This window comes from Ictalurus furcatus, chromosome 10 (assembly GCF_023375685.1).
Source record: "Ictalurus furcatus strain D&B chromosome 10, Billie_1.0, whole genome shotgun sequence".
In the NCBI taxonomy this organism is placed as follows: Eukaryota; Metazoa; Chordata; class Actinopteri; order Siluriformes; family Ictaluridae; genus Ictalurus; species Ictalurus furcatus.
The window spans coordinates 27,539,445-27,552,139 of NC_071264.1; the positions used below are offsets into that span (position 1 = coordinate 27,539,445).

General features: G+C 37.2%; 1 protein-coding gene across 7 annotated transcripts; it reads left to right on the forward strand.

Annotated features, from left to right (window-relative positions):
- Positions 1-56: 56 nt before the first annotated feature.
- On the forward strand, positions 57-8,912 carry sirt3 (sirtuin 3). 7 transcript variants are annotated; one of them, XM_053634838.1, is made up of 9 exons: positions 57-174; positions 993-1,098; positions 1,207-1,480; positions 1,677-1,838; positions 1,978-2,210; positions 2,978-3,078; positions 3,213-3,374; positions 6,577-6,789; positions 8,045-8,912. In XM_053634838.1, the coding sequence occupies exons 3-9, from the start codon at positions 1,458-1,460 to the stop codon at positions 8,066-8,068; spliced, it is 918 nt and encodes a 305-aa protein (XP_053490813.1). In that variant the 5' UTR covers positions 57-174; positions 993-1,098; positions 1,207-1,457; the 3' UTR covers positions 8,069-8,912. The 7 variants fall into 7 exon arrangements, with proteins under 7 accessions (XP_053490813.1, XP_053490816.1, XP_053490815.1 ...); XM_053634841.1 differs by having other exon boundaries at positions 1,207-1,331; XM_053634840.1 differs by lacking the exons at positions 57-174; positions 1,207-1,480 and adding an exon at positions 291-320 and having other exon boundaries at positions 8,045-8,911.
- The last annotated feature ends 3,783 nt before the right edge of the window (positions 8,913-12,695 follow it).

The following is a 12,695-nucleotide window of genomic DNA, read 5'->3' on the forward strand; positions in this document are numbered from 1 at the left end:
GCATCACATACTAAATAGTATTTAACGTACACTTTACTGCTGTAGCATGGGGATTGAAACACAGTCGGTCAAATCGTTTCGGTTCTAAAATAAAAGCCTTTAGACTCTTTGGAGAGACATTTCAACGTGGAAAAAAAGTTTACTTCCGTCAAAATAAAAAAATCATCTGAAAAGGTAATAGAAATGTATATAATGATATGTATTATTTTATATATTATTTAACTAATCTATCATTACAGATTATGCGAATAAAAATGGCGCCGGATTCGGACTTTTCAACGTCTACCAAGAATAGTCTAATACGTACGCATAGAAAAAAGGTAAAATTATAATATTTGCTAACGTCTATTAAAATGGCATGGTGTTGTAGAATTAATTACTTAAACAAAGTATATAGTTTTGAAATACTTAAAGAAACTTGGTGTCGTCGTTGTTGTTGTTGTTAGTGACCTTTTCTTAATATTAGCTGTGCATTTATTTCATGCGTTACGGTAAAGCGTCGATGTCATTGGAGCGACAATAACACTGTTGCCGGATCAGAGTGATATAATTATATTATAAATATATTGTATTATATTGATTAGTTTGAGTTTATCAGTCTGAGATATTGTGTATAAGTTTTAATACTCTGGATTTATCAGCAATATTTTGATAAACCTAACAGCATGACCTCGTTGCTAATTTTACCGAGACGTACTATAAATATCAAAAGTAATGGAGGCATTTTCACAGGCAAAGGTAGATTTTTGTATATTATTGTATGCAGGTAAAAAAAAAAAAACTTTTAATGTTATATATATAATTGATATGAATGACCATCTTCGGCACCTATACAATATTTATAACCATCTTTAGTCTGAAACATGCCATAATACATAATAAAATGTTTCATTCTTTCAGATTTGCACCATTAATATGCATGTTAAACCTTAGGTTTTGTTGTGTTCTTACTAGGAAAGTGTGTTTTAAATGTGTACTAACTTATCATTTAGGTCTATCAAGGGTACACTTTGCACGTAGGAATATTTCAGCCAAGTGTATACGTGTTCAGAAGCTGGACCTGGAGGGACATGGACTCTCAGGTATTTGGGGATGTTGGTAAGTATTCTCAGCTATACATTTGAACTGTCGTACACTATATGGCCAAAAGTTTCCGGATACCTGACCATCACACTTATGTGCTTGTGCTTGAAAATCCCATTCCAGATGTAGTCCTTCCTTTGCTGTTATAATAACCTCCACTCTTCTGGGAAGGATTTCCACTAGATTTTGGAGCGTGGCTGTGGGGATCTGTGTTCATTCAAGAGAGCAAGAACATTAGTGAGTTTGAGGTTAGGCACTGATGTTATGTGAGGAGCCTCCAGTTCCAATCCCAAAAATGTTCAGTGGAGTTGAGGTCAGGGCTTTGTACAGGACACTCGAGTTCTTCCACTCCAACCTTAACACACCATGTCTTCATGGAGGTTGGATTTGCACAGAGGTATTGTCATGCTGGAACAGGTTTGGGCGCCTTAGTTCCTCTGAAGGGAAATTTTACACTTACATTTACATTCTATACAGTTGTGTGCTTCCAAATTTATGGCAAGGTGTCTACAAGCGTTTGTCCATAAAGTGTACTTTGTACATGTCATGCCTTTCATTTATTATTGTTTAATATTGCAATATTTGTGGTATAGGAGAAGCGTCCATAGAGGGTTTTTTGGAGGAGGCCATGGTGGCACCAAACAGAATATGACTTTAGAGGACATCGCGAAAGGAATCAGAGAACGAGAATACAAACGGATAGTGGTGATGGCCGGAGCAGGGATCAGTACTCCAAGTGGAATTCCAGATTTCAGGTAAAAATCTGAAAAAGCCCTGATGATAACATGATTAGAACAAGTCCAGTCACATTGGCACCTGCATTTAAGAAAAATGTCTTCAAGACAAAAATCTTGCTCTTATCTGCTAATTTCCATTATCCATCTCTTTTGACAGATCACCCGGAAGTGGCCTTTATGACAACCTCCAACAGTATAACCTCCCCTATGCCGAGGCCATATTTGAGATTAACTATTTCAATCACAACCCTAAACCTTTCTTTGCCTTGGCTAAAGAGTTGTATCCTGGTAATTATCGTCCCAATCTGGCACACTACTTCATCCGGCTGCTTCATGACAAAGGCCAGCTGCTCAGGATGTACACTCAAAACATCGATGGACTGGAGAGAAGTGAGTTTCTTAGACTCTTGATATATAGTTATCTCCAGAATCATTGGCACCCTTTATGAAAATGAGACAAAATAGACCCCTAAAATGATTAACACATGCACTGACGTAAAGTCTAACAAGGTTGGAGAACATTTGTACCAAACAACACTAAAGAATTGGTTATTAATCACGTTATTTTACAATGAGCTTCGAGGATTGTCCTTATAATGTCCTTGTTATAGTTGATATTACAAGAATGAAATTATTTAAAGATAGATAGATATATAGATAGATAGGTAGATAGATTGCAGAAATTCTGTGCTTTATTGTGCTTAGCTGTAGTTTTTGTTGCTTAATTTCGCTTGTGGTTAAAGCTTATTGATTTCCCCATGGTGACAGGAAAGTGATTATGTACAACCTCATATTTCAAAATTGAATGCAACAATAGTTTTTGGAGAATGAAAGGAATTTAAACAAATAGTATCCCCCCCCCCTAATGATGACAATTAGTTTGTATTTATTTTATTTTTTTCTCTTGAGTGGCATCAATAATTTGGCCACAAATCTTATTTAGAAAATAATGTCTTATGGAAAAAAATAGAGCTATTAAGTCATACTGAGACAAAGGCAACAGTATAGTATTTGGTGACTGGAAACCATCAATATTCTTTGGGGGTGCCAATAATTTTGCCAAGGTTCTTGGGAGAAAATAGTTTTATTTTAAAAAAAGAAAAGAAAAGGTTTTCGAGATAGAAGAGTAGAAAATTCGTGTTTTTTTCCTCTCCCAGTGGCAGGAATCCCAGCTGTGAAGTTAGTGGAGGCACACGGGACATTCGCGACAGCCACGTGCACAGTTTGTCGTCGAGAATATCAAGGAGAAGACCTGCGTGTAAGTGTCGTTATTACATACCAGATACATCCCGATACATTGATCATGTAATAAAGAGAAATAACGATAAGACAACGTCTTTCCTCCGTACTGAATCTCGTCTGATGATTCGGAACCCTTTTTGTCTTTCCTAGAGCGATATAATGGAAGGAACAGTGCCTCACTGCTCTCAGTGTAAAGGAGTCGTTAAGCCTGATGTTGTGTTTTTTGGTGAAGAGCTGCCACAGCACTTTTTCCTCTACCTCACCGACTTCCCCATGGCAGACTTACTGATTGTAATGGGGACGTCTTTAGAGGTGAGAGAAGCCTCTGTCTTCAGGTTATTACCACTCTTTCCTTCTCTGTTTACTTTGAAACTTTTGCTTTGTGCTCATGAATCTTTTTGCAGCACAGGATTTTTTTTTTTTTTTTTACCAAGTGAGAATGTTGTGAACTAAAAACAAACAAACAAAAAAAATCTGTTAAAAAAAATCTGTCTTAAAAAACAGTCTGCTTATCTTATCTATGGTCTGGTCTGCACTTATATAGCGCTTTTTTAACCTTAGCGGTTCCAAAGCACTTTACACTGTGTCTCATTCACCCATTCACACACACACACTCACACCCGCTCTACCATCTGAGCCACAGCCGCTCATTTACAGTATAGGCAGATTGAACCCTCTGTTTTTGCCCCCTATTTTTATCTACCTAGTGCTTCGGGGGATTCCCCTGGGTACTCCGGCTTCCTCCCCAGTCCAAAGAAATGCGCTGTAGTAGGTTTGGCATTTCCAAATTGTTCATAGTGTGTGAATGTGTGTGTGATTTGTGTGATGGGTTGACACCCTGTCCAGGGTTGCGCCCCGAGTTCCCTGGGTTAGGCTTCAGGCTCCACGTGACCCTGTGTAGGATAAGCGGTATGGAAAATGTATGGATGGATAAATCTGGAGGTTTGATTTCTTTTAATTTTTCAGATTTTTTTGTTTTGTTTTGCAAGGCATTAACTGTAGATTCCTTTGTTTGATTATCTTTTATTTGAGATTCTCATTTTAATTTATGTTTTATTTAATCTTACAGAATTCTATTTATTGTGTTTTGTTATTCTAGTTGTTGTTTTTTTTTTTTTTATCTTACTCTATTATTGTATTGTATATTTTCCCTCTCAAATATATTTTTTTTCTGCATTTTTGAAGTATTTTTTATAAGATACAAGATAAGACACTAGTCAAATTTTGTAAAAACTTATTTTAGAACTAAATAGCTAACATAGAGACTTTTGGGACTCCCTGTATAATATACTGTATGATATAATTGAACCACTTTTAAGGTCACTTAAAAATGAACCTAATATCAAGTGATGCTAAGTGACTGCAATTAACATTGTGTTAGGAGCGCCATGTGGTACTGTTTGAAGGAAATAAGAAATTACAAAAATTTTGTTTCAACCATATATTATACAGTGAGGGAAAAAAGTATTTGATCCCCTGCTGATTTTGTATGTTTACCCACTGACAAAGAAATGATCAGTCTATAACTTTAATGGTAGATTTATTTGAACAGTGAGAGACAGAATAACAACAAAAAAATCCAGAAAAACGCACATCAAAAATGTTATAAATTGATTTGCATTTTAATGAGGGAAATAAGTATTTGACCCCTCTGCAAAACATGACTTAGTACTTGGTTTAAAAACCCTTGTTGGCAATCACAGAGGTCAGACGTTTCTTGTAGTTGGCCACCAGGTTTGCACACATCTCAGGAGGGATTTTGTCCCACCCCTCTTTGCAGATCTTCTCCAAATCATTAAGGTTTCGAGGCTGACGTTTGGCAACTCGAACCTTCAGCTCTCTCCACAGATTTTCTATGGGATTAAGGTCTGGAGACTGCCTAGGTCACTCCAGGACCTTAATGTGCTTCTTCTTGAGCCACTCCTTTGTTGCCTTGGCCATGTGTTTTGGGTCATTGTCATGCTGGAATATCCATCCACGACCCATTTTCAATGCCCTGTCTGAGGGAAGGAGGTTTTCACCCAAGATTTGACGGTACATGTCCCCGTCCATCGTCCCTTTGATGCGGTGAAGTTGTCCTGTCCCCTTAGCAGAAAAAAAACCCCAAAGCATAATGTTTCCACCTCCATGTTTGACGGTGGGGATGGTGTTCCAGGGGTCATAGGCAGCATTCCTCCTCCTCCAAACACGGCGAGTGGAGTTGATGCCAAAGAGCTCCATTTTGGTCTCATCTGACCTCAACGCTTTCACCCAGTTGTCCTCAGAATCATTCAGATGTTCATTGGCAAACTTCAGACGGGCATGTATATGTGTTTTCTTGAGCAGCGGACCTTGCGCGCGCTGCAGGATTTCAGTCCTTCACGGCGTAGTGTGTTACCAATTGTTTTCTTGGTGACTATGGTCCCAGCTGCCTTGAGATCATTGACAAGATCCTCCCGTGTAGTTCTGGGCTGATTCCTCACTGTTCTCATGATCAATGCAACTCCACGAGGTGAGATCTTGCATGGAGCCCCAGGCTGAGGGAGATTGACAGTTCTTTTGTGCTTCTTCCATTTGCGAATAATCGCACCAACTGTTGTCCCCTTCTCACCAAGCTGCTTGGCAATGGTCTTGTAGCCCATTTCAGACTTGTGTAGGTCTACAGTCTTGTCCCTGACATCCTTGGAGAGCTCTTTGGTCTTGGCCATGGTGGAGAGTTTGGAATATGACTGATTGATTGCTTCTGTGGACAGGTGTCTTTTATACAGGTAACAAACTGATATTAGGAGCACTCCCTTTAAGAGTGTGCTCCTAATCTCAGCTCGTTACCTGTATAAAAGACACCTGGGAGCCAGAAATCTTTCTGATTGAGAGGGGGTCAAATACTTTTTTCCCTCATTAAAATGCAAATTAATTTATAAAATTTTTGACATGCGTTTTTCTGGATTTTTTTGTTGTTATTCTGTCTCTCACTGTTCAAATACAACTACCATTAAAATTATAGACTGATCATTTCTTTGTCAGTGGGCAAACGTAGAAAATCAGCAGGGGATCAAATACTTTTTTCCCTCACTGTATATGAGGACTCCTCAAACAACTAAAAATGATTTGTCTAATTTTAATTTGAAATTATTTTAAATATTGTTCTAATGTTTACTGAGTGGAAGTGAATAAAAATGAGTATTGTATGGTTTTTTTTAATAAATAAATAAAAAACAGATACACAGAAGAATCTGAACAAATCCACAGTACAATTCCACTATAACAAACTGCTTTATTTTCATATAAAAACCAATCATTTATATATATATATATATATATATATATATATATATATATATATATATATATATATATATATATATATATAAACTTGTAGTTTTAAGTATCAAACCTTGTGTTTTTGATCCAACTGTCTTATAATTTTTGGCCTGAAGTGCTTACGTGTATTAAAACTACACTCAGGATCTGTGGTTACTCAGTTTGACCAGCAGATGTCACTGTTTAATTCTTATTCTCTGCTGGTTATCTGCAGGTGGAGCCATTTGCCAGCTTATCCAGCGCCGTGCGAGGTTCTGTGTCTCGCCTTCTTATAAACCGTGACTTGGTGGGACCCTTTGCCTGGGGCTCTTCACGGTACAGTGACGTGGCAGAGCTGGGTGATGTAGTGAGCGGCGTGAGGAAACTGGCAGACACTTTGGGCTGGATGCCTGAGCTGGAGGCTCTTATGTGTGATGAAGGTCAGAAGGTGAGTGAATGGATATGATTGGACAGTGGTATTCAGTATACAGTTGTTCAAGCTCTACACTAATGATAAGAAAGGAGTTCAAATCCCAGAAGTACCAGAGAGACCCCGGTGGGCCATGGAGTCAGACCCCTAACCCTCAGTCATACTGGAACTACAGAAGTAGTGTATATCAAATATGGAGACTAAAAGTGGAGTCTAAAAACCTTAGAATGCATTGAAAATCTGGGATTTTGTTCATTTAAAATTGTAAATAAACAAATTTAACAAATAAGTTAAGTTTTCAGTATCTTGAATATTTAGTATTCAAGATTCTGCACTATTTCTAGGTCACATTTTCGTTAACTCACATTTTCCTTTAGTTGTATCTTGTCCATTGTAGCCCATGTTCAGACAACTGATGGATTCGATTGAACACAGATCATCAGATTTGACACAGAGAGGGTATACTAAGATCTTCTGAAATTCATATAAATACGTCAGAGAGTCTACTTTTCACTCAAGTTATTGCTAATAATATCATTTCTAATGAAAAATGTTTTGTATTTAAATGAGAGAAGAATGAAAAAGAAGCATGTTCAGTAGTGGTCTCAGATTTGTGGACCCTGCTGTATATATAATCGTTTTGCCTCGATTGGTTTGTATGGTTTTTATTGAAGTACACCAATATCATCGATTTTAAACCTCAAATTTCATTTAATTTAAAATCAGTGATTTATAATAATCCTAAATTATATTAAACTATATTAACACCAATATTGGTGTTGCATAACACCAATGACAGCTACTTTAATGAATTATATTTTCAATGTTTGTTTCAATTTTTATTATTAAATTAAATGAACAGAATAAGGGATAAAATTATAAATAACAATAATAATAATAATAATAATAATAATAATAATAATAGAAGAGGAAGAATGTTATTATTTGCTATCCATTATTGTATCACGTTAGATGTGCGTTAATTTAATTTATAGAATATATGGTCGATAAATTGACATTGTCTGTGCACAATTTGACAGGCTTAACAGCACAATGCATTTTACATAAAATATAATTATACTGGCACAATTTTTTTTTTAGAAGCTCTTGATATTAGAGCAGAATTTGAAGTCTCAGCTTGGCCACTCTCAGGACAAATCCTTGTAAAAGCATAGCGGCTGTGAAACATCTCTGCTTGGTGTTAAAAAGGCAGAAAATGAGGGACACCTATCAGACATCACAGAACCTACAGCATTTTTCATTTCTTCTGCAGGCTTCAAAGAAGAGAGAGGAATGACGTGAGAGACCAGCTTCATTTCTCACATCCTCTCAGTCATTTTGTGGCTGTAATGTCTAGGCTCGAAACCCGTGGCACTTTAACGACCGTGACGGAGATGGACTGTGATGCACAACGGCACTTGGAAGCTCAGCTCAGGGAGACATTAGTCTCTCTTTGTAGCTTTTTTTAGTGGTTGTTTTACAGCTTCATAGTGAATAGGGAAATGATAACGGTATGAACTATGAGCTGTTTAAACGTGACATCATTTTCAGGAAGACATTTTTATTCCTATGTACAGTATTAAATATTAAAAGCTTTGAAAGGTGTCAGTTTCTTGCTGTTGCTTCGACTTGTTTCTCGCCAAAGCAGAATTCCGGCCTATATTTAGGGTGGACTAAGAAAAGAAGCTGAATATCAGCAAAACTTGCAGCACTGCCCCAAATAACCAAAATAAACTAAACAGGAGCTCTACTTCTGTCACTCCAAGGAACAAAATTATGAAGTTCTGCAACGAAGCGAGAGGTGTGTAATATATACGTACATTGTGCACAGATTTGTTGCTTCATTGCATCACTTTTTCATTGTTTTAGTCTGTGTATATATAGACATAGTGCAAAAGTTTGCATCCCCCTTGGTTTCTGCATGAAAAAAATATAAATCCATGTCCATTTAATAGTGTTTTCCTGCTGAACAGTAAATATTACGGCATACAGTCTAAATATTAAGCAATTAATAGTCTCACTCAGCTCTTTATTTGTCTTTATTTGTAATTTGGCCCATTCTAGTTCATGGATTCGAATGCGACTCATTAAGGTGTTTAATAATTTAAAACACATTTGTTTGCCTTGTTAAGTCCGACTTCAGGCATGAAAAGTTCGTGCAGGCTCTTTTAGTGAGTTAGAAATCAGAAAAACAGCTCTCACAAAAACTAAATTGTCTTTTCACAGAGCTTAAGAACGGGATAAAATATATCCAAATGTCTAGGAAGAGATCATAAGTGAAATCTGTCATTTAGAAATTGAAGAAAGACAGAAACAACAAAGTGACCAAAGTGTGGAAGGAAGGGATTCACACACACACACACACAAAAATCCAATACAAAACCGTATTAAGATACTAGAGGATTAAAGGGCCTGTTCACACCTGGTCACTTCATGCGTTTTCTCTGATCGGATAGCTATCTGATTTATTAAAACGGTTCCATTTACACTTGGCCTCGTAATGCGTTTCAGCTAAACAGATATGAATCCGATCTTCTCTTCCCGCGCAAAATGCAAACCCACATTTCCGAACTGAAATGCCAGCCACCGTTATTTTGCTCTGTTTGGGTTTGCGAATGCAGTCGAAAAGAAAATGAAAACGCTTGCTACAACACTTACGCAACAAAAGGCGGCACTTATTATGTGCAGCATTTTCGCTGTCGGCAGTACTAAACTTTAAAACCCGTGGATGAAGGCCCCGAGTCAACACTGGTGGGAAAATATAGTGCTGGCGTCTTTTACGGAACGAGACTGGCCATCCTGGCCATGGAAATCTAATGAGGAGGCACACTCATCTCCGTCAGGCTATACCGGTCCCATACTTCCGTTTGTGAAGAGAAGAGTGCTGATGGATGTGGTTTCAACAACCAGATGCGTTTAAACTTGTCCAGTTCGTCTGGAATGCGTGCCAGACCACCTCCTGATGTGGTTCGAGCGATCGGATTTAAATCCATCTCGAATGCGTTTCGGAAGGCATTTACACCTGGTCTTTTCACAATCGGATAGCTGATCTGAGCAGAGAAAACGCATGAAGTGACCAGGTGTAAACAGGCGCAAAGTTGAATGAAAGTTCACCTTCAGACGTATCACATTCAGACATGTCAGTTTGCATTGATAATATCTTATTAGACACTTTATGAGGTTTTTTTTTTTTTCTCTAACTTGTTAAAACGAAGAAAAACATCTGTAAAGTGTAACTGACATGAAAGATTCTTGGTTCATTCTGATCAAATTAGGTATGCAAACATTTGCATTCAACAGTATATAGGAAAAAAATCCCCAGTTGCGAAGCTAAATTGTACTTGAGTGAGCCAAACATCGATAAACATCACCACTTCTTTCTGCTGCTTTGAGATAAAGCTCCTTGGGCATCACTCCCGATTTGAGTCGGACTGCTTAAGCCGTCAGGAGTGCTGCCACTACCTGCTGTCACCTTCTTCAATGTCTCCGTTCAGTCAGTTTGTAGTTTGAAGAAGAAAGTGTCTCTTGATCAAATTGTCCTGTAAAAAAAAAAAAATCTAAGGGACACTTGAGAAACGTTCACAGCGCTGCTGAATTTCTCGATGATGGTTGAGAAGGAGTTGATTCATCCTCTCTGGTTGAGAAGGTTGAGAAGGTGTTGATTTAGCAGCTCTCACAAACAGTTCTGGCTCCAAATCACGTGTGTATTTTAATTCGAATAAGTTATCAATTCTATAGTAACAACTTACACACGGACTTCTGTGACAGATGTGCCATGTAATCTAATACTAATCATTTAAAAACCCGTAATTGATGATATGGTGACATTTTCTGTGAAGAGACCGTTATTTAAAATTGGAAGAAGTGTCCACTGAGTGTCCGGTATCAGTGATTTGTTACAGTCAGAGATAAAGCTTTTGGGGTCATTTTTTCCCGCCACTGGAAAAACTTCAGGACAAAAACATAAAGTGTTTTTTTACTTATTAATTCAAGAGAGAAAGGAGAGGATGGTGAGGAAACAAAATGACTCTTTACAACTGTTCTAGCATAGGTGATAACAAGGACTAACTTTTTTTGTTTTACGGATGTTCGACAATATTAAATGTAACTATAAACGGATAAAAGGTATGACGTGTCACTCTTTAATTAATATAAAATGTAATCGTTGGCAAATTACTGTGGTATAAGAGGAATGGTAGCAGGTTAGAGTGACACGTTTTCACATTATAATATTTTTTTAACAAACGATCAAAAGGTTAAATAATAAAGACAATTTTTCACCACCTTCTTTGCTCATATTTACCAAGGGTGCTAATATTACTTGAGGGCACTGTACCTTTTAGAATTGGTCTCATCAGACCATAGCACATTTTGCCCAATGGTTTGGGGTGATTTAGTTGAGCTTGGATGGCTTTTTTTTTTTGTGAGAAAGGGCTTCCGTCTAGCCGACCTACCCCATAACCCAGACATGTGAAGAATACGAGAGATTGTTGTCACATGCAGAGAATAATCAGTACTTGTCAGATATTCCTGTAGCTCCTTTAATGTTGCCGTTGGTCTCTTGGCAGCCTCCCTGGTAACTTTTTGTCTAGTCCTTTTGTAAATTTTGTAAGGACGTCCTGTTCTAATGTCACTGTGGTGCTCTATTTTCTCCACTTGATGATGTTCTTCATGGTGTTCCATGGTAAATCCAGTGTTTTGGAAATTTTTTTGTACCTCTCTCCTGATTGTTTCGAACAGTGAGACCCTGTACAGGCTTTGTCAACTCTTTGCAGCTCTTTGCAGACCTTCAGCAGCCAGATGCAGCTGCAAAACCAAGAAGATGTCAAGAAAATCCTACAGAAACATCTGGTCTTTGTTTGGGGGTTAATCTGAATAATTTCATTGATGACAGCTGTATGAGAATTACCTTTGAACATGAGATTGAATGTGATTGGTTCATGTGATTGGTTCCTCAATTGTAAAAGGTTGTGCACACTTTGCAACAAAGTTATTGTATCTTTATTTTCCCCCAAAATGTTTCCCTTAAATTATATATATATATATATATATATATATATATATATATATATATATATATATATATATATATATATATATATATACGTTGTAATTTCATATTGAGGGTGGAAAAAAGTTCTGACGTGATTTATCTTGGTTTCATTTTTTTTTTCCCCCCTATCAAAACAATTTCCCATTTTAACAGGGATGTGTGGACTTTTTCTTTTATATCCATTGTAAATGAACCTTACGAACCTCTGACATCATACATTGACAAGTTGTTATAAAAATTTTGCACCTCACAAGCCAACGCTCTAAATTTATCCGGAGCACTTAGATGGAGCAGCTGATCTTTGAGAAGTGAGAAATCTGTGTTCATCTATTCACAGATAACTGACTCTCAAATATGTCAGGTTTTAATGAGCTACAAATGCATGACCTGCTTTCTTCACCCTTCAGTGAGAAGCTCAAAAACATGACTCGAATGTGTTATGGTGGTTGAGTCAGTTACTTAATTATAGATTATTTAGCTGAACCATATGCAGTAAAGCAACCTTTGTAGAGAGTACCTCACTATTCTCCATGTACCAAAATATTAGCTGTGTAAGTGTTGCGTTAAGCTACAGTAGCTGTTGTACTGTGACAAATAATGGTAGAAGGAATAAGATCAATAGCCCAAGTGCAGCTGGAAAGATAGATAGATCTAAGGCTAAAAATAGTTACACACATCCAGTAAGTGATGATCATCATATAGTCAAGCCATCTTTGGTTAAGTACATGCCTGAACAGTCTGTTCATTATGTACAGTATGTACCCTTTAAAATACATTAACTGCCATAACTGCATTTCAGGAAGGCAATATTCTGCTAATACTTTTATTCAGCTTAGTAATTACTCAGTTTGTGCTTCACAGTTCTGTTGTT

What these genes read in the sequence shown, in the direction of transcription:
- sirt3 (XM_053634835.1), top strand. Translation starts at nt 666, where the DNA reads ATGACCTCGTTGCTAATTTTACCGAGACGTACTATAAATATCAAAAGT. An exon ending in AGGCATTTTCACAGGCAAAG is followed by an intron (nt 739 to 992) that starts GTAGATTTTTGT and finishes CTTATCATTTAG; the next exon opens with GTCTATCAAGGGTACACTTT. An exon ending in TCAGGTATTTGGGGATGTTG is followed by an intron (nt 1,099 to 1,676) that starts GTAAGTATTCTC and finishes TTTGTGGTATAG; the next exon opens with GAGAAGCGTCCATAGAGGGT.